At 44.8% G+C, this 20975-nt stretch overlaps 1 protein-coding gene across 9 annotated transcripts in view; it reads right to left on the minus strand.

Moving 5' to 3' along the window:
- The window catches only part of PPFIBP1 (PPFIA binding protein 1), a 112155-nt gene that overhangs the window by 37329 nt on the left and 53851 nt on the right, over nt 1-20975 (minus strand). For 8 of the 9 annotated variants that reach the window (XM_026861707.1, XM_026861733.1, XM_026861752.1 and 5 more), the window contains 4 exons: nt 14609-14770; nt 12491-12696; nt 1850-1936; nt 520-633 (listed from right to left, as the gene is read on the minus strand). In XM_026861707.1, coding sequence (XP_026717508.1) covers nt 520-633; nt 1850-1936; nt 12491-12696; nt 14609-14672 — 471 coding nt within the window. In that variant the 5' untranslated portion in view covers nt 14673-14770. Of the gene's footprint in view, nt 1-519; nt 634-1849; nt 1937-12490; nt 12697-14608; nt 14771-18186; nt 18209-20975 lie in introns of those variants that run through there. The other variant, XM_026861698.1, reaches the window with a different exon arrangement.

Genomic DNA, 20975 nt, shown 5'->3' on the forward strand with positions numbered 1-20975 from the left:
AAGAGAACAGAATTATTCATCCAAGGGGAAGAAATCAGTAATTTTTTTCTCCCTCTTTCATGGGGAAAAGCATCACCCTCTTCCTTGCACTATCTGAAGCCCTGGGACACAGCTATTACCCATCTGACAGACTCCAGGCACCTAGGATGCATCTGAGATCACTGGAGCACTACCATGGGTTGGCTGCCAGGACAAGAAAAAAGCTTGTCTGTCATCACAGTTGCTCTGGGCAGCAAGGAGCTTTGATGGGAATCCACCCATCCTGTCAGAGGCTTTAATCCAAGTCTCTTTGAAGTTCAGTGAGGAAAGGGTCAAAGAAGAGCAGAAACTAGATTCCTGCAGGGTAAAGCAGCACTGACATTACTAAGTACAAATACTTTGTAGTAAATATGGTAGAAAATCATCACTTAGTTAAGAGACATCAAGGGGTGCAACACCTTGATGTGAACTGCTCTCCGTAGCCCTTTGTTAAGACAGAATGAAAACAGACAGCAAGACAGACATAGGGCTGTGAAATACCTGCTGCAGCATCTCTTCTGTGGCATTCAGCTTCTCCCTGTGCTCCTCCAGACAGAACTCTAGATCCCGAATCTTTTCTCCCTGGGCCTCCACCTGGTCCGTAAGTACACTTACCTGCACAGCAGAAAAAAGGGATACACAATTTAGTACCTTGCACCCATGCCAAATGTGTCACCTGGAGAACTGCATGTAATAACAGTGCCAGATGGGCCAAAGATTAAATGGGATCTACGGCAGAGGAGGAGGAGCAGCAGAGCTCTGCAGCGGACACTGTGCATGGCGAAGGTGACAGGAGAGGAGGGAAAGCTCTCCCCTCACACTTACTGGAATTTCAGCCAAAGTTCTGGTGGATGCACTGCAGTTCTGCATCTCACCTCCTGACTTGTCCTGGAAGCTTCCACAAGGGGTGGCTGCTGCATTTTACAGCCAATAATTATGCCTTTGCTGTGACAATACATTAACTAAAACCCACCAGCTCCTACCTTAACAACCAAATAGTTAAACCTCACCGCGTATAATTTATTCTCATTTCCAAGTGACTGCACACAGTGTACCACAGTACATAGCTTCTCCTCTCCAGAAGAATAAAAGCAAAGGAGGCTAAAATGCTCGGACTGAAGTTAGGTAAGACGAAGACAACACCTCTGAGACTGCAGACCGATTCCCAGTTTGCCTTTTCTGAATGAAGCTTTTGTTTTAACCAGGCTTTTTCGAGGAAGTTTTCAGTACTGCTGGGAATGAGAGCAAGCTGCCTAGAGCAGTGCTTGGTGCTGTCACAGACCCTAGACCAGCTCTGTGTTGGGGACAGTAGGATGCCTGTGCAGACCAAGGGCTGTCAGACAGTTCCAGCTCTGATGGCAAGGGTAAGCCAGCTGGCAAGAGCATGGGAGCCTGACCCAGTTCAGCCCAGCAGCAGGTGAGCAGGACCTCCGAGGAGCTGCTCGTCTCTTCCCACCTGTTGGCCAGTACCACAGCTTTTGTCACCTTTCATGAGGACAGGACATCTGTCACCTGATGCAGACAGCATGTGAATGGTCATGGAAGACAGTGATCTGAAGGCTACACACAAATTCAAGGTGGTTGCTCTGCAGACCTGCTCAGCTAAAAAGATTTGGAGATCACATACACACAAAAAAAGGCCTTTAGATTTTTCCTGTAATCTAAACTCACACCTATTCTTAATCTGGTTTAACTCTGAGGTATCAGCAAGCCTTCTGAACCCTGTTCAAGATGACACAACTTCAAATAAATCCTTAGAAGTTTTAATACATACTATTAAAATGTCTTATGAATGCAACAGCAGGAAAAAAAAAAAAAGGTGACTACTCACTTGCAGAACAAGAGATTCCTTATCATTTTCCAGACGAGCCAGCCTTTCTTGATACACATCTCCATTCCCAGATATGTGTCCATTAGTCTGAAAAAGACAGCAAATATTGCATAGTCAGCCATCATACCACGTCATTCATTACTGACGCTCTTAAGCAGTATTTTTAGTCTGAACAGTTCAAGAACAGATTCAAAGTATTCTCCAGCTCCCAAAGGGTTACAAATCAAATATACTGTCAACAAAGCTACAGGACTACCACTCAGGACAAGAATTGTTCAGGGGCTTAAAGATGAGAAACGAAGAACCTTCTGGTGACCTAATTCTGCAAAATTCATTTACTGTGTATTCAGCATTTTGTTAACAAAATTGCGCTCCATGATGTACTATGCTAAGCCATACTTGCAAAGAGACAAATACCCTGAGACGTTCAGCAAGTGAAAAAAAATCAACATACAATCTACAAAATGTGCATTACGCTTCCTGCAAGTCAAACAATTTTTTCTAAACCACACAGTAAGACATCCTTTTACATCAGGCACATTTTATGGGTATGGCTGAATGTCTGCACTCTAAACACATCTTTTTGTAAAGCTGCCTGAGGCTGAAGAGAAACAAGAATACATGTTAATGCTATCAGAGTTCAGAGGAATCAGCAACTTTCTTTCTTCATAATAACTTCAATGCTCTTGAGCAGCAAGAAAGATTTTGCTCTATCCATATTCAAAGCTGTCTCAAAGCACTTTGTGATGGACGTCACAATCAGATGTCAGCTCAGAAAATAAATTCTTGTTCCCATCATTGCATAAATCACTTAGAGGAGTCTGAGAAGCTGCTCTGAAATCCAGCACGCTCAACAGAGTCCCACTGACATTGAGTGGGCCCTGATTTCTTCTGAATGTGCAAGAAACAGGGTAACTGATCCTCGTGACTGGGTGAGTCTGCAGCACATACCTGCCTTGAGAGGCCTCCACCACTTCGGAGTGGCAAGCCCCAGGCTCCTGCTCTGAATCTCCCTTTCAAGCAGCTCATCTCCCCTGATTGCAGAGGATGCCTTGAGAAACCTGCTGGCTAAAAGTCCTTTTCTAAGTTACAGGTCTGGCCTAGGGTGGTGGCAGAAACCATCTCACTGGAAACTGAAATAATACAACTCCCACCAGCACCACTTTGTTAGACACAAAATAAAGAGGAGGGGGTACAAAATATCTGACCTCACCTTAGCGCTCTCAAGAAATCAGGCTGTGTCCTGGCAGCTTTTACATCAGCGTGCAGTAGTAAATGTGTCTGCCAGGCACACATGTGTAACATTTACAAGGGGACCACAGTATCATCCCTGACATCACTAGAGCTAGAGTAGACTAAGAAAGGATGCTCTCTAGTAATTTTCACCGATACCTCATACCATGGTACCCTGCAACTGAATTATTTAGCAGTAAATTACCAGGCCTCCTGACCATCCAGACACTAAGAACCATGCAGAAGTACTCTAAACTTCTGAGTTTGCCCTGTTTTCCCCTGACCTCTACCAGAATTTAGCTCATGCCATAGGATTTCCATTCAAGATCAGTGAGATCTTGAGTTTTGTAACACTTCAGGTGAAAGAAGTTGAAGAGCTTCCAAAAGAAACCTGTTAGCTGCCCAGTGAGCAGATTATGCTTTAAATGTTGTAACTTGACTTGTATGTGAAACACAAAGCTGAGTTTTTTGCATACTTTTGCTATTCTGCAACTCCCTTCTCATCTGAAGTCCTCCAGTACATCTCAGGCACTTACTCAGACTCCATAAGAACAGTGTCTGTATTTTGTAATATACAACACATTTATCAATGCAGTGTGTATCTGAAGAAGGAAAGTGATATTCAGCCCTATTGCAAGCAGGCAGTTGAGATGCAAAGATGCCCCTCCATCCTGCCAGGGCTAACATGAAAGCCCTTATCAAAGCACAGACTCAACTCCCTGCCTCCCAACCACCACATCAGCACCCCAACCACTGAACTGATACTCTAGTCAGCATAACAAGACACAAATTAACTAAAACCAAAAACTGTGTGAAGAAAATATAGGGATGTAAGAACTGGTTTCACACTATGATGGAAACATCCATGATTCTGTGAAACCAATGAGGTGTTAAAAGTAGAATGTTAGTCATGCATCTTGCCAAGACACCTTTGTTGTTAAACTCCACTCACATTTCTCAAAAAAATCCTGTTTTGCTCAGCACATCACACTTGGCTTTAAAATAGGAGCATTTAGAGAGTGGAAGTTCAGTCTGCAGCTGCATATTGCCCTAAGAGGGAGGAGGTGATGGGAACCCCAAAGAGGACTGGTGTAAAGGTTGTTCTTCCACAAAACCAAATACAAAGATGTATTTGCTGTCTCTTGCCAGAAATATTTTGTAAAGTCTGCATAAAAACAGACCTCCTGTAGCACACTGAAAACAGAAACAGTACAATTTAACCGCAGTTTGCTTTCTGCCTGAAATGTTGTAACTTCTGCATAATACGTGGGACTAACTCTTTGTTTTAGGCATGAAAGGGTAAGAAACTCGCTGGCTTTGGTTTCGGTGCAGAAAAAGATGAGAGTTGGAGAAAGGACGACAGAGAAAGGCCATGGCAGCTATTTCAGAGTAGCAGCCCCAGCACCTCCTGCGGTGGTGCAGAGATCAAGGACTGGCAGCAACAGCCACACGATGCCTTTCTGCATCTCTCCTCTGCGCTATCTTCAAAGGCAAAAAGTTGATACCTGGCATGATTTTCTTCCCAGAGAGGTAAGAAAGGAAGAGAGGAGATGAAACACATGGAAGAAAGAACAAGGTAATGACAGCAGTGGGCAGGACTGAGGGGAAACGGAGAGGGAAGATGCCCAAACACTGGATATGGGAAAGCACTGCACCAGGAGACAGGGGAGGGAGCCCCATGGGGAAGGAATTGGCTACAAGGAGGTCTGAAAGATGCCAGGAGACCTGGTGTGTGCAAAACCCGGGTGAGCACCACTCGGTGTGTCCTTCAGGAGTTTCTCTTCAACTGGGGACCTGCAGCCACCCCTGGGACTGAGCCTGCGGAGCAATGGCTCCGCTCTGGGGAGAAACAAAACAAAACAAAAAAGATAAAGAAAAGTAACACCTGCTAGTTCTGGATCAAATCTGTATCATCAAAGTCAATATAGAATTAACATACTTTAGTAGCTGTGTAAGAAAAGCTTTGCCATTTTCCAAAGAAGGCTCTTTTTGATCAACGACTTAGAAACTACCTTCAGTTAAGCAATTAAACTCTTCATGTGTTTTCAATTCAGGGATTAATAGCAAAACACTGTATGGGAAGAGAATGCAGATTTACCAATACCAACCTTAATCCTAAGAACAAAAGAACAGTTGTCATGATGCCACTGAGGCTTTGCAGGAGTTCGAGGCTAAGTATTTACTTAAAATGCTTTATAAGATCAGACCCACTGCACTCAAAAACTTGGCAAAATCAATCCGTGGCTAATCTGTTAAACACATATGTAAGATCTGTCTGCAATCATGCAAGTGTAAAACTCCACACTGCTCTGGAGGGCATTATTCCTGTACTAGGCAGATGCATCACCAAACTGTCACAGTTTGCCTGCCCTCAGTCCTTAATCCCTTTCCCCTGGAAGTGAGTTAGTACTCCAAACCACAGGCAGGTTTCTAATAGCTGCTGTTTTAAAGCTCCTTATAAAAAAAAAAAAAAATAAATTAAAAAAATGTTTCTTCTCAGTTGCTGAATTTTCCTTTCAGAAATAAAGCTCATTTATAGCCTATTGCAGCTGATACCCTCATTTTCCTTCATCTTATCTTCTGCTTTTGAGACAAAATAAGCAGCACAAATTACACTGCTCTTGCTGTTGATGCAATTTGATTTGTATAGAAGGAGCTGCCACTCCACAGCATTATTTTCTTCTATGGCAGATTGCACTGACTGTTTTGACCACTACAGTCCAATCAACAGTTGGGCAAGTGAGCTGTTCCTGACATCTCTTTCTTGACCATCTGGAGTTAAATTAGAGCTCATCAACATGCTTATGTTGCTCAAGATCATTATAATACACATTACCTACGCTTAGTTAAGCACAGCTACTGCTGTTCTGCTTGTTCACTCAGTTTCAGAGAGTCCCCTGCAAGGAGGCTCCTGCAGCCTCTGCCACCTCAACATCACTTGGTGTGCCACGGTGAGAGCTGAAGTATTCACCACCATTTCCCCTGCAATACAGAGCCATGACAGCTTTACCCTCTCTAAGCACAGATTCCCAAATTCATACTGGTCAAATCTGCCTGAACACAACCTGTAGCAGTGTTTACCCAGTCTGTGTGGGAGCACACCACTGCCCTCCCAAATGGGCATCTCCTGCATTTCATGCCTCCCTGCTCATTGCTCTGAATATCTGCAGCCTGCTCCACATGGTCCGGCAGCAGGCAGGCAGACCTGCTGCTAAGCTTTTCCTAAAGTTTACAGATTACTTCCTCCTTACAGAATGAGCAGGGGAAAAAAAAACACAAACCCACTCAAAACCCCCCGCATTCTATTTAAAAGGCTTCACTACAAGAAAAGTGAATTCTGAAAGAAAGCCAGCTTAAGACAGACCTTCGCTCTGAGGAGTTTACCTGAAACATTTTCTCAATGTGAATAACAACAGCGGTTGAATAGGGAAGATGCAACCATTTCAAAATATTCACTGTCTTCAACAGCAGCTCAGCTGGTATCTGATACAAGAGGAAGACAAAATGCTTATTCCCTACCAGCACTGCCCAGCTATAGCTCGTCCCTCGGAGAAATGCAAGAGCCAGAACAAACACAGATAGCCTTACCTTATTTAGCCAGACGCAGTGTCCGTGAATGTCCCAGCTATACTCCATGCTGGTCATGACTATCTTCATGCATTTAAGGACAGGAACGACTGTGGCAGGCAGCCGAGCCTGAGAGCTGCAGCCCCAGCTCCGCAGGTGCCCGCTGTGCCGAGCGGCACTGTCAGGGCTCCTCTGAGCTAGATGGAGAGGGTAAGTGAGGCAGGTTTCCTCGCCTAGCCAAGGATGGAGGCGAACGTGGCACTGGAGAGGAGATGTGGGAAGCAGCAGCGCTCCTCAGGCGGAGCAAGCAGCTCCTCTGGGGAATTAACACATCAAAGCCCAGGAAGATCAACCCTTCTTCCAACCTGAGCCCGCTGGGATCCCAACACACAAAGGCCAGGCATCGAGGCAGAGGAGGATGAAAGCAGGGGGGCGCAGAGCTGTGTAAACCTGACCGGGAGTCAGAGCAGCCCCATGCAGGCGGCAGCCGGCCACCTCCACCCTCACTCCCCGCTGAACCCTCTCCTCTGCACCCTCCTGGCTCTGTAGAAATCATCCAACCCAAAAACACGTGAGAAAAGAGCGATTCTGATCTCTTTAGCTACAAGGTGAACAGGGGGGAAATTTTCTTTTCTTAACGGGCTATTAACTGTACAAGCTGGAAGCACACATGTATTCAGTTGTAGGCACCAAGAAAAAGAGGAAGGAGAAAGTTGACTCAACTGTCCCAGGTCCCACGAGTGGCTTGTCTCAAGTTTATGTCATACTTAAGAACTGTGTAAAATGCAACAACAACAACCAACCTCTGTCCTCACGTTTAAGTTTCAACTCATGCAGTAACAGCAGCAGTGTAACAAAACCTTAGTATTTTTGACCCCAGAGCCTAGCTCCAGGAGTCCTGTGATTATCTTAAACCCTACAGCTTTCATTATTAAAAAGGAACATTTACAACTACCACTGACAGATAAAAATCTCAAAAACATGAATGCTGAATAGCCCAGAACAAAAGAGTGGAGCAGAAGAGAAGCAGAAGCTGTGTTTTTTAAGCCAGGCTGATGCTTTTTGAATTGGGAATGGTGACTTTTGACACCTGGGCCATCAGGGCTGCCCTACGCTGCAGCGTAGGACCACATGGGTTGTTCTCACTGCTGATGAACTCATCCACAACGCATGAAGATGCCACACCAAGACGTGCTATAAATGAGCTATATTATCTATCAGTGTTAAAAACTCACCAGTCTGGATGATGTCCTTTAGCAAGAAGCAGGGTCCTGTGTTTCAAGAACCTAGAGAGGTAGATCTCTCACAGACAGAAAGTATTGCTGGGAGGCAGTTTATGATGACAGGCTGCAAGGTTATGACAAAGCTCATTTCATACTGCAATTTGAGGAGGGATCTCAAGCAGGTGTTTGGCTGTAAACACCTATGTGCCACACATTACTGTCGGACCTTTGGATAGCTAAATTCAACATAAGCAGAAACTGAGCCAAATGAATGCACTGTACACCCACACTAAAACAATCAAACAACAAACTTTGGTTTGAAGACAAGATTATTCCATGTATGAGAAATAGGAGATGATTTCTGGCTAACCAAACTGCTTCCCCCACTTGGGAATCACCCTGTCATCCAAACAAGCCCACAAATCTCTGTAAGATTACAAGCTATGTTTATCCAGTGAAGAAAACTTCTCTCTGAAATCTACTATCCCCTCATATTAACTCATTACTTCCAGCCACTCTCTGGAAGAACCAGCTTGTTGAAGAAGTGTCAAAATGTGAGGCTGGTCTGTGAGATGACAGATACGCTGTTCACAACAGCAACATTCAACTGCACAAGCCACTTGTAGGTGCCACAGCTCAAATTAAGGATCATTTTCAGATGAGATGAAAATGTTCTTCAAGAAACCTTTCAGGTCCAGGAAGTTTGTTTTGCTTTAATGATCTTCAAAAATTCCCTTCTGGAGTGAAAAAAAAAATAAATTATTATTATGTATGTATCCAAATTCAGAAAGTCACTTCCAAAGCTAAAACCACAGCTGAACTTGCTGCAGATTTTGAAGAAAAAGTATTATCCCAGCTCCTTCGTTCCAGGAGCACATCCTCTAAAGAGGAGAAGGCCCATAATAGGACCCACATGGGCAAGTTCAGACCAGGAGCTTGGGGAAGCTGGCTCTGAGATGTGGGAAGGGACTGCCCACCCACTTCTACCCTTCACCCTCCTTTTTAACAAGACACAGTTGGTTTCTTCTTTCTGGGAGGTTGTTGCATAAGAGGTATTTAAAAAAAAAAAAAAAAAGATACCAAAAAAACACTGTCAAGAAAAATAATAACCAGAAAGAAAACTGTCTCTTGTTTGTTTCAACTGAAGAAGAACTGGAGCAACATTCATGACTGGGAGCAAGGTTTCTGAGAATTATTCTTCAACAGGTGGATCTACCAACTTCCAGCTGGACACAGTGGGGCTGCCTTGGTCTTGCAAAGGCAGTTTCATTTAAAATGGTCTTGTAGTGATAATGATGTTACAAATTATTCACTCGGTGTCTATATTCAAGCCAGAAGCTCCCTTTCCACAGAGTACAGCACATATTTTATTAAAGCACACATCAGAATATATTAAACATTTCTGGTGATCAGGAGAAATCTGAAAAAACTCCAAAACTGTGGAATGGATTTCGGGTCTGGTCCCCAGTGAAAGCACACAGTCCCAACATGTCTGACATCAGAAAAGGCCTCAGTCCCTTTCCAGACTTTGAACCAATGGCCTTGTTTGTAATTTTTAACCGTGATGTTCACCTGCCCTCCATTTGCACATGGAAACATGAGCAGGGTTTCAGCAAAACAGAGATCAGTTTTGAGCTGTAGACAGACAATTAGAAATGATGTATTACAGTTAAACTGGCTTATTTGTGCAGCAGAAAGCTGCACATACAACTTCTATGAACTCCCCATGGGGACCATCCAACGAATTATGTTGGAAAAGCTCTGCCAGATGTCTGGGCACTGTACATCAGCTCTGGTGTCACGTGGCCATCTGGCATCCACCAGTTAAAAAAAGTCAGCACAAGGCGTTTTAACTCACTGGCCCTTTCTGAGTGCTTGCACAGACTAACACACTGAGAGGAACAGAAAGGAACAGGGTAGCAGACAGACAAAAGGCAGCCAACTCTGGCATGGCAAAACTGAATGCTCTGCCCCATTTTACACAAGCGAGTAACTTTGGGACACTACTGTCAGATCCTCTTCCCAACTAGGGCATCAGCGGTTTCCCTGCCAGGGCCAGGAGAGGATTTTTCTCTTGCAACACACTGTTTGGCAGCAGCAAACACTATTTTTGTTTTCCTCTGAGACCCAAGAGGCTTGCTTACAGCTTCAGATGGGATGTTACACACCAGTTCCAGCAGCCGGGAATAGCCTGGTGGAGACAACTTCTTCATGCATGGAGGATTAAACTGATTTCCAACCAAGGAGGTGTCTTCCCCTCCTCCGTAAGCATGGGCATAGTTGCAAAAAGCCTTCCTGCAAATCATCTGGGCACTTTACAGAACACCTTCCTGCTCAAACAAGGGCCAGCAACACTGGTGCCACCTGCAAATCCCACATTTGAAGCGCAGTATGAAACATAACATCCAGCCTTTCCTACTAGGGGCCTTAAGGATGCCGGAGTACAGTGGAGTATTTTGAGGCAGACTGAGGAGAGGCATAGTTGGAACAGCTATTTTCTGCAATCTTTTGTACACACAGCCCCTGCCATGTCTTTTCCAGTGCTCAGCAGGCACTAAGCTGGGAGGCACAACAGAGCCCTTCCTCTCCCAGATTCAGCCCATGGCTGCAACAAAAGCCGTGCAGTGACCCACATCACATGGGTCTGAAGGACCTCGTTCCAGATTCTAACAGCCAGGCATCCTGAAGTCACACATTTGCCATCACAAGGGGCAATGACTGGCCTTGGCCTCATTAATCTCAGCAGGCACTGCAGCCTCCAGCCATGCTGCTGGCCCTTTCACTTCAGAACAACATGTGGTGGATTGGCATCACTAAGCACAGACTGCTGATGCCTGTGCATGCCATGGGGAGCAGATAATTTCCAAGGCTGTTTATATGGCATACAAACACTCTTTTATAAAGGCCATACCGGCATGAAACCACTTATGTCCCTTGGTTTCTGCTCATCACAGAGCAGTCTAGTTACAGCGATGCTCACTGCTGTACATTACGCAAGAAGGAAACGCTGATCTTAGCAGGAACTCTGCGCGCTTTAAAGATCTGACTCGAATGTCACTCCTGTCTCCTCCCCTGATCTCAGCATTGGCTGCCACACTTTGACAGTGGGGGCAAGATCCAAATCCCACTGAAGGCAGTGGGAAAGCTCCCACGTGCTTCATTAAGTTTCAAGCATTTTCAAAAGAGTATTTCAAAGCAAAGAGGGGAAAAAAAAATGCTCTCTCCCCTCAAACCTTTCCGCAAGAGCTACAGAGCAGCGAGCCCTGTGGTGCTAGCCCAGGCCCGCCCCTGCCTGCCGCGCACAGCCCGCGGGTCCCTACGTGGCACGTCAGGTCACCCAGCGCCAGCCACGGCCCCACACCCACCGCAATGCAGCACCGAAATAAACCCCACTATTGAGACAAAAACGCTTTCTGCAAGGTCAGCCATGGGGCTAGGGTGACTGAACCCTTTCTGAGGGGGCGTGATGCCCGTCCTGGGAAGGAACCAGGCGAGAGTGGCTGCCTGTCCTGACAGGGTGCAATGCTCAGGGTGCAGCACAGGGCCATGGCGGTGGTCTGTCCTGCGCTGGACCCAGCCTTCATCAGACCTGGCATCCCCATCTCGGCAGCACGGTGTGACCTTGGCCAGCACCAAGTGTGTGAGGCAACAGGACCCAGACACTGCAGTAAGGCAGATTTGGCAGAACACACAGAAGCGTACACCCGTTGCTGTCACTGTAACTGCTACAGGCTGACTTAAAACCTGAAGCACAGCCTCCAGAAATAAGTCCTGACTTCCACTGCTGGTGCTTCCCCAAAAACCTCTGTACACTCAGACACCACAATAGAAACCCTGCCACAGACCGTGAGCACAAGGGCTCTGGCCCTGCGAGGAATTCACCAGCCACAAAGCACTTGGAGGCAAAACCAGTGGGTCCTTCAGAAAAGATGCCGTGCAACTCACCTGCTGATAAGCACAACATTTTATTTCCCAGGGTACTTCAGTTAGCGTCTGTTTCAGTAATATTTGACATTTTGGGAAAACCAAATCTTGGGGAAAGAACAGCCTTGTCAGGTATATTTTGGTGTGTTTTTAAAGCAAGGTGACAAAACCTGGCAGGTTCCCAAACGCAGAAAATAAAAATTTGGTTTGGTATCCAGATTAAAGGGATGTTGAGCTTATACCACTCCTTTTATAAACCAGGTAAGGAAGCTCAGTAACAACACTCGTTCTTGTAGGAAATAGGCTGCCAAAAATGCTTTTTAGTGAAAAGTTCATACTGAAACCAACTTTTTCCTTCCATTTAAGCATCTGATTCCTATAAAAATGTCTTTCCCGAACACTCCGAGACAAACCTCCAGTTACGAAAAATGTTTTGCTCCCTAGATTGAGACACAGTGGTACTAAGAAAGCACAGACCAACCCACTGCAGAAGGTATTTGAGCAACAGCTTTTCCAAGGCCCCACAGCAGCATCTCCAAACCAAAAATCTCCTCCCTTCAGTTCTCTGAAACCTACTCCAGAACTTTTTAACGCCTGCATGCCACAGAGCCCCACTGACTGAGCCGGCCTAGCTACTAGGAGCTACTAGGAGCTAAAAGGAGCGTGTGCCAGTTGAGACGAGATGAGACCGTACCATTTGACTTTGGAGCCATTCGATCAGAGCCTCCGCTGTCGAGTCCGGGACCTGGCAGCGCAGTCCCTCTCTCTCGTCCGCCTCCATCATCTCCAGCAAGCCCCGCAAGTCCTCCACCAGGTGCAGCGCCCGCAGGCCCCCCATGAAGGGGGAGGTGGGGGACTGGCAGTCAAAGATGCCGTTGGAATATTCCAGTGCCTTTGAACCTGCGGGGAACAAAACCGCACAGGGTCAGGCATGAGGCAGGCGGGTCCGACCCTCAGCAAGGCGACGTCTGCTCCCGCTGGCACTTCGCTGAACAAACCCCACCGGGTGCTGGGTCCTTTCACTGAACAAACCCCACCCGTGCCACGCAGCCGCTCAGAGGAGAAGCCCGGGCTTCTCAGAGAAGCGCTCTGCGGCCGGCAGCCCTGCATATCGCCCCTGGAACAGGCTCTGCTGACGCTCTGAGCCACCTCCAGGGACTGCATGACCCAAGTCAGACAGCGAGGGTGTACAGAGGAAACCATGCTCTGCATTCTTCATAGAGAAATACGTTAGCTGCTCCAAGGCACTGGAAATTTTTTAGAAGAATAAAGGAAAATATGATGATAAACAAAAAGACCAAATCACTTCTACAGGAGAATACATTTAAACCGAACAGTTTGACAGGGTAGTACTGACATTTGCATGTTAATAAAGAGAAAAATCTTATTTGCATAAACTCCCAGTAAGCATATTTGACCTACATTAAAATTCGCTATATACTAAAGTGAGGTAGGAAACTATGAATTCAGGATTAAGGCTGATTTAAGTCAACCTAGCTAATTCCAACTATAATTTCAGCACACTGATTTGTGACCTTAACACTGTAATGACTCAGCACAACGAGGTGTGTTCACAATAGAGGATCATTTGTACTATCAACTTTTGGAAATTACAGTGATATGCCATATATGCGCTTCCATGAACGTTCATTCATCTCATCTGTCAAGCCACAAAAATGCGAGTATTCTGCTAATTCCCTTTGAAAAAAAATAAAGAGAAAAATCCCCACAAAGGCATAGGAGTTGTTATCCCATTGTTATTTTATAGGTCTGTTCAGACACATGGGTAAATGAAGATTCTGGTGACTTAAACATCCCAACACCACACTTTATTTTTACATTAAACCTCATCCTGCCATAACCAACTTAGGCTCTTGGAAACACAGATACATGATCAGATTCAAATACCAGTATCTACTTATGGAAATTACTGAAGTCACAGCTTGTATGTATTTTTAGAGATCATTATGATCCAACTGAATCCACTTTACATGTGTTCCTGCTATGTGTCCTTAATATCTTTAGGAAAACTGCAGAGAAAAGTCATTGTTCAAACAAAGCACGCACTGCATGATGATTTTTTTTCCCTAAGGGAAATTATTTTAAGTGGAACTAGTAAAGACTTTATAACCATGTTGCTATCCTTGCAGAATATTTTTTCAGTTTGGGTAGCTGTTTGCATAGCTCTGCTGGAACAGGATTTGACTATTAATTTCTTGCTGCTTTGCTCCTCCGTGTTGTGTACTTATATTATTTTCTAAGTCACTAGACTCAGCTTAAAAGCAGAGGTTGGATACTTTGCAACGCCTCCCTCTCCTTGTTCCACTTACAATTTATAGGTACTTTAAAAAAAAATCAAATGTTCAAGGCAGATCCAAACCAAATGTTTGGACCCAGAGCATTCCAATTTTGAAAAAAAGGAAAGTTCAATTCATGTTTTAACTCTGTAGTTGAGAGAAGTTCATAGTAGCCAGTATTAGGCAAACTTCCTGCCTTGCAGCAGCTCTTTAAACACACTCAGCCTGGTTTGAAACAGGCCTTGTCCATGGCTTTCCTGGTGCTGTGTGCACCAGCTGAACTGCAACACTCAGTCACTTTCAGCAGCATTGACAGAGGCTAGGAGAAAAACTACAATCCATTTATCCGTGTCTGTGTAATCCCCCCACTCCGTTTACGTGTAATTGCTAAGCTATAATGGGAGACACCAAACAGAATTACCAACGCGTTCTCTTACCAGCCTGAAACTCTGCCCTTCAGGTATGAGAAAGGAGGACCGAAGCAGCTAAATGAAGAAGCTGCCCCAAGCGTTTACCTGCTATAATGCCATCCATCTGCTCCAGAGCCGCAGCGAGCATATCACTTGCATCACTCATCATCTTCTCTCTTCTCAGGAACTATCACCAGCTACACCATAAGGAGCAATGAAACACCGAGAGTGTACGCTGGATCCAGAGCCTCAAGTCTGTGACTCAATCTGCAAAAGAGAACTTCATTTCACTGCATGTTCTCTGAATTCACGACACCACCATCGTTGGACCAGCAGGAAGACTGGGGCCGTTTGCTTGACCACAAGACTCGGAGGTGTTCACCACCAGGCAAGAACTAGTATCAAAGAATCAAAGCACCAACCTGATGACCCAGTTTCTACTCTTGGTCAGCCCATGGCCTGCTTTGCCTACAAGTCCGTGCCACTGAAGGGGCATCCCACAGAGCACCTCAGAAATCCCACATGGTACTCCAGGGGAGCTCGTGTAGAAGACACAGGCCCTCTGTTGCTAAAAGGAAACTGCAAATCAGCAATAAACCACATGTCTATCCACTGCATTTTTTTCTCCTCAAGAATTTTACTGGTATAGGAAAGGAGGAGCCTGACCATTTGCTCAAGATATCTGGATGTCTGACAATCCAGAAGTCCTGGGCATGCAATCATTTGCCTACAGGCAGGATATCTCTGACACCCAGGACTCACTGGACACAGCATGCACGCACAGACTGCCCCCCTGACAATGCTGCTCTGAGCCTACCAGAGATTCACGCCATAACAATGCAATCTGATCTCATCCTCAAGCTCTGAAAAGCCAGAAGTGGTCCCGAGAGAATTATTTCCAGCAAAGCCTGAAAAAGTGAACTTGCCCGCTGTGCTGCCTGGGCAGGTGAACTAGCAGACCCAAAATCCCAACAGTCTGCAAATTAAGAACATGCTTAGGTACTCTGCTGAAGTGGAGCTGCAGAAGTCAGAGGTGTACACAATCCCCCACCCTAGCACAATGGACACACGAGCCACCGAAATAGCCCAGATTGCCATGACTTTAATCTAGGACACACGAGACTACTTCTGCTATAAATACAGTTAGGGAACAAAGCTAAACAAACACCAGGAAGGAAAACTCCCTTTAACCTTTTGCATACGCTGCCATTTGTTTTTTGTATTAGCCCTAACCACTGCTGACATTTGCCCCAACACAAGCAATTAAGACAGTTGTTCACGGTTTCTTTGGCATAAGTCCTGGAAAAGAGCCTACTAAAAACCAAATCAAAATAAAAATTCATGTTATAAACTCAATTTTCCCTCCTATGAGTCATTCTATTGGTTTGATCCACCTGGGAGGTAGCTCTTACTGGAGACCGTCTGATAGCTTTGCTGAAATGCTATCCTTAAAATGCCAACAAACATTTCATCTTCCACATCAAAACTTTTATTACATACAGTAGGTCCAAACTCGAATGTAACTTCTGAAGGACAGCACAAAGACTACTGCACTTCTGGTAAATGCCCTTTTGAGGTCTCCATCCTTGGAGCCACTCACAGACTGACTGCCTGGCACAGCCTACCCTGAGCAACCTTGCTTGGGGTAGCAGGTGGGCTGGAGGCTTCCAGAGGTGCCTTCTCACCTCGGCCACCATTGGAGCTCAGCACAACTCACAATCGAACATTAAATACATTACTGAGGAGGCTGCCTTGGCAAAGCCAAGCTGCAGGGTAAAAATGTGCTAAGGAACAGAGCGCTCCCTAATCAAGTTTATTCACAGTGCCCCCGCCCCGTTCCTCACCTGTCTAGGGGAGTCACTAACTGGGGGCAAGGAACTGCTAATTTACATTTGCACAAAAAAGCCATGGCTCACAGGCACAGAAAAATCACCATCCCTGCACTTCATCCAGGCACAGTCACTCCTCATGTTTCAAAAAAAAAGTACTCGTTGCTTTTCCTAAACAAGGTTTTTGTCCATGGTTATCAAAAATGCCTAAAACAGCTCTACTGAAGGGAGTAGCAGTGGGAGATGGTGGTACCAACACCATCCAGGAGACCTCCAGCATCTACCTCACTGTTACCAGGTCCTACTTCCAAGGAAGGAGAAACATCAGTCTGCACAGCGTTTCCTTGACTGTTACTGCAAAAAGAGCTGTGCTGCCAAGAGCAGCAGTGAGAAATTTTAAGATACAATTTAGTGAAGCAAAACCGTGTAAACACACTGAGTTCCAAAAATCCTTTCACCGCTCATAGAGCATCTGTTAGCAGCCTGACCAAGCTTACAGCTGAGAAACTTGTAGAGGTGAAATAAAAGGAACAAAAAGCCCCCGAGCCGAACAGCTGGAGATGACGCAAGAAAATCCCATTTCTCCAGCTATTTGGTCCTAAAAGTGGTCATTGAAAACCAGCCTGGAACGGCACATCCTGCCCTGGCCACCCTCCCAACACAGTGCATCCATCACATCTAGCAGTCAGGAAGCAAAGGTGCTGTGATAGAAAAGTAGTACTGGAGGCATCCTTCCTCAGTAAGGGCACAGAATCATGTTTGTTCTTCGCACACCATCGCCAGCACACAGAAACAGATGGGCAGGGGTGAAATCGAAGACCTCATACACCAAAAGACCAAAGAACCAAACTGCATGAAATGAGAAAAGATAACAAACCACAGGACGAAGGGGGTGGGAATGGGAGGTGCAGCGGGAGTCAAAGATACGCAATTATTAGACAGAAGTCATAAATCAGCAGCCTTTCGGGCTTATAGGAAAGAGGACAATACGGAAACTCCAGCGGATTAATCCCTGTGCCTGCTGAAGGGCACCGAGACTGCCTCTGACTTCACAAACTTTGAGAGGAGTCTGGGCTGACCACTAACACAGCAGACCTTTCCCCATACATATGTTCCTTTCTTCATTTTGCTTTTTATGGCTTTGGTTTAATAGAAATAAAACCTAAGAGAAAACACAAAGCTTCAAGTTTTTTTTTTTGTTGGCAGTGACTAAGAAAAACCACACAGTCTAGTAACATGAATGAAAATCCATCTTGAAGTGCAATGGAGTTCTTTAGGAAACTAAGGAAAAGCTCGTATTTCAGATGATGTCAAGCAGTTTAAATTCATTTCATTCACAAAAGCAACAAGAGGAAAAAAAAAAATCATCATTTTAACACAGATAGATCTATGACACAGCAGATGAATGAGAAACCAAGGTGCACACGAGAGATGGAGAGGCAGATGAACAAAAGCCACCCCTGGCACAATGCCACTGAGAACACACCTGGGAGGAAGGCACTGAGAGTACCCTGTCTGACAGACCGCTTAAAGTAAGTTCTCCCTTGCTTTCCAAGAAAACGATGACTTACCTTCCTCATTGCTTCAGCACATACACAGTCAGTGCAAGATGGGACAGGGGGGCGGGGGGTGTTTTTACAGAAGCAGATCCCTCTTCTAGAGCCCCCAGACGAACACCATGCTCATGCTGGCAAGAACGAGCACCACTTCACCAAGGCTCCATTTACAATCCACCATTTAAAAAATAAAATACAAACAAAGCTATCTCCACTATTAGTTATGATTAATCTTATTACTAGCTGGCACTCCTACTGCATCCCTGGCTGTTATGGAGAAGATGTTATTTGGTCTTACTTGTTCAATGTACCCTCCTATGGTTTGAACACACCAGCCGGTTGCTAGGGCTATGCTTGTTCACTTTTCAGTAGGTGGAGATTTTTTATTTTTATTTTTGAATGACATACAAAGCCTCTGGCTACAGTGCTAGTGAAGATGTATTCCAAACAGCTTACAGAGAAAACAAAACACTGCCCTGCAAATAAATCCAAGGAAAGCTAGAAAAAAAAAACAAGGGGCTTTGTGAATGGGAACTGCAGTCTGCTGGATGCATACAGGAAAGCTGCCTGAATGTGGATTTAAAAAACAGATATTTAATTAAGATGGCAGACTTAAAAAAAAAAATGTAAAAAGTGCTTAAACATTCTACATATGTAGGCAATTACAGTTTCCCCACTCAGAGATTCTCTTTCCTAGATCAAACAACACACAGACAGACATCTAGGGGCAACATCTTCAAGTTTGTTTGGGGTTTTTTTGTTTTTTGGTGTTTTTTTTTTGAGGTGGTCTTATTCTGAACATCCACCTGCAAAACACAACACACTAAAATCCAGAGGTTTGCAGAGCTGAGGAGAATCAGCTGCCTGCTATCAGGTCCAAAGGCCAAAAGGACACACTGTGACCTGCCCTCCAGGGAAGGGCCTTTCACCCCATTCACCTTCCTCTCTGTGCACATGCTCTGCAAACACTCAGCGGTCGGAAAGAAAGCATCAGCTACAGATTATTTTTATGATTCGATGCAATAAGATGGATGACTTGAGTTTCTCAGCTCTCCCATTCCTACATAACACTCCTTAAATCAGGAAACTCTGATACACAGAAATGAAAAAAATCTCAGTTTGGGCTTGTTTCTGAGAGCTGTAGAGAGTAAAGAAAGAACCCCCAAGAGCAGGCTGTTACACAGAGCAGTCTACCACAAAAACACAGTGAAAAAGCCAATAAACTGCAGTCACCTCTTACAGGTAAGGTAGAGGGAGAAAACCTGTTACACAGCAAAATTAAGATCCCAGATTTCACCTTGCTGTTAAAATAAATGTCCCTGCATTCTTGGTCCTACATGCACGAGACAACCAAAATGTCTAAAGCATCTTCTGGATTTATTTCTCTGACTTTCAACGCTGAAACAACACATCCTTGGCAACTAATTTTACAAGGTAAAGCTCTATTTCATGAAGAGAAATGCCTTTTCAGACACATTATCATATCTATTTGTGCTTTTTCTGGCTGGCCAGAAGAGCAACACAAACACACAGACTTATTTGCAAAATACATTTCAATGATAAATAAAATGGGCTTCAAATGAATTCAGTCTAAATCTCTGGCACAATATCTCATGAGATGTTTTGAAGAGACTCAACTATAGTGCCACCAGCCAGAAGCATTGTAACACTTATTAATTAATATCTTCAGCTAATTTACACTGGGAGTCATTAACATTTATTTTAACATAAAAAACCTGCTCCATTTCATACCTTCCAGGCCTGAAAGAAAAAGCTAAAAAAGAAAATGGATCCTTGTTGAATATATTGCTCTGTTGTCCTGCAAGCCAAGAACAAATTCAATTTTAAAAGTAAAATAGGAAATGCTGGAAAAATCTCAATGGGAATAATGCAGAGAAGTATCTCAGCATGAGGCGGTCACAGGAAACTAGTTGGGTCCCAAACACGCTCCGAGTTGTGTAATCCAGACACCCCCCTTCCCCAAGGACTTCTGCCAGGGGCACAGTTCACCACTGACAGTGACGGCGTTGGCAGTGCAAGTGGTGCCGGTTTCAGCTAGAGATGGGCTGAAGCAGGAGCTCTGTGTTGAACCTCCCCCAGCCTTTCCATTTGTCTAAGGGAGGCTCAGATCCATACTGTGTAAAACTGATGTTTGTCTCAGCCTGCTTATCTGCTGGCCAGCCCATACGCTCCTTCCCAGATGTTCTCTTATCTCAAAACCGGAGATGCACCTCAAATTGTCCTTTCAGGATTTGGAAGCTTTTTTAATAAAGCTGTCTGTCTGCAAGTGTTTTCAAGAACACATCAAATTTTGAAATCATGGTATTAAAATAATTGCCTCTGAAATGAAGGGAGGGCCATGTGACCTACATTAGAAATTCCTCTTAGTGCTTACTAATCCGCTATATAAATGTCATGGCTTACATCCACAGGGTGTTTATATTGAATTTTTAACTGTATTAGTATCTCTTACTCTTCAGAATAAATGCTATATAGTCTGATTATGAGCAATATTCTTAATTTAGATACCAAAAATAGGGCATAGGCAAATCTGAGTTGCAGTAAGAAAGCAGGAGAGGAAATAGCTTTGCCTCATGAGGGCAGATCAAGTCCAATTGAATCATCTAGTGTTCAATGGTAAGGCCTGAGAATTCAGTCTGTTTCATTAGGGTAGCAAAACGATTGCCATATTTTCTTTTATCTTTGTTTTTTCCTGAAGGCCTGATTCTCCTCTGGTATACCTGTACTGAGGTGTGTAACGAGGAGGTAGGTTGGGAGACACCCTTTCTTCCCCCCTCTCCCCAAGCAGATGGGTGTGCACTGTTTTGAGGTACGTAAAGCAGTAGGACCTAGGCTCATCACTCCCCAACCCCTGGTTTGAGGGAGATGAAGTTGTTCCTCAGAGACCTACAGTGGGTGACACTGACAAGGAAAAGATGTGCATTTTGGGAGCAGAATCATCCTTGCCGTGGCAGGTGACATCACCAAAGAGCTTGGACATCTGAAACATTCCTCACTTAACCAAACCAATGATCCTATGCCTGGAGGGGGTTTCTTTTCTCATGCCCTTAGCAGCTGTTTATTTTA

The sequence above is a fragment of the Athene cunicularia genome (assembly GCF_003259725.1).
Source record: "Athene cunicularia isolate RWA chromosome 1 unlocalized genomic scaffold, athCun1 chr1_part2, whole genome shotgun sequence".
Classification (NCBI taxonomy): Eukaryota; Metazoa; Chordata; class Aves; order Strigiformes; family Strigidae; genus Athene; species Athene cunicularia.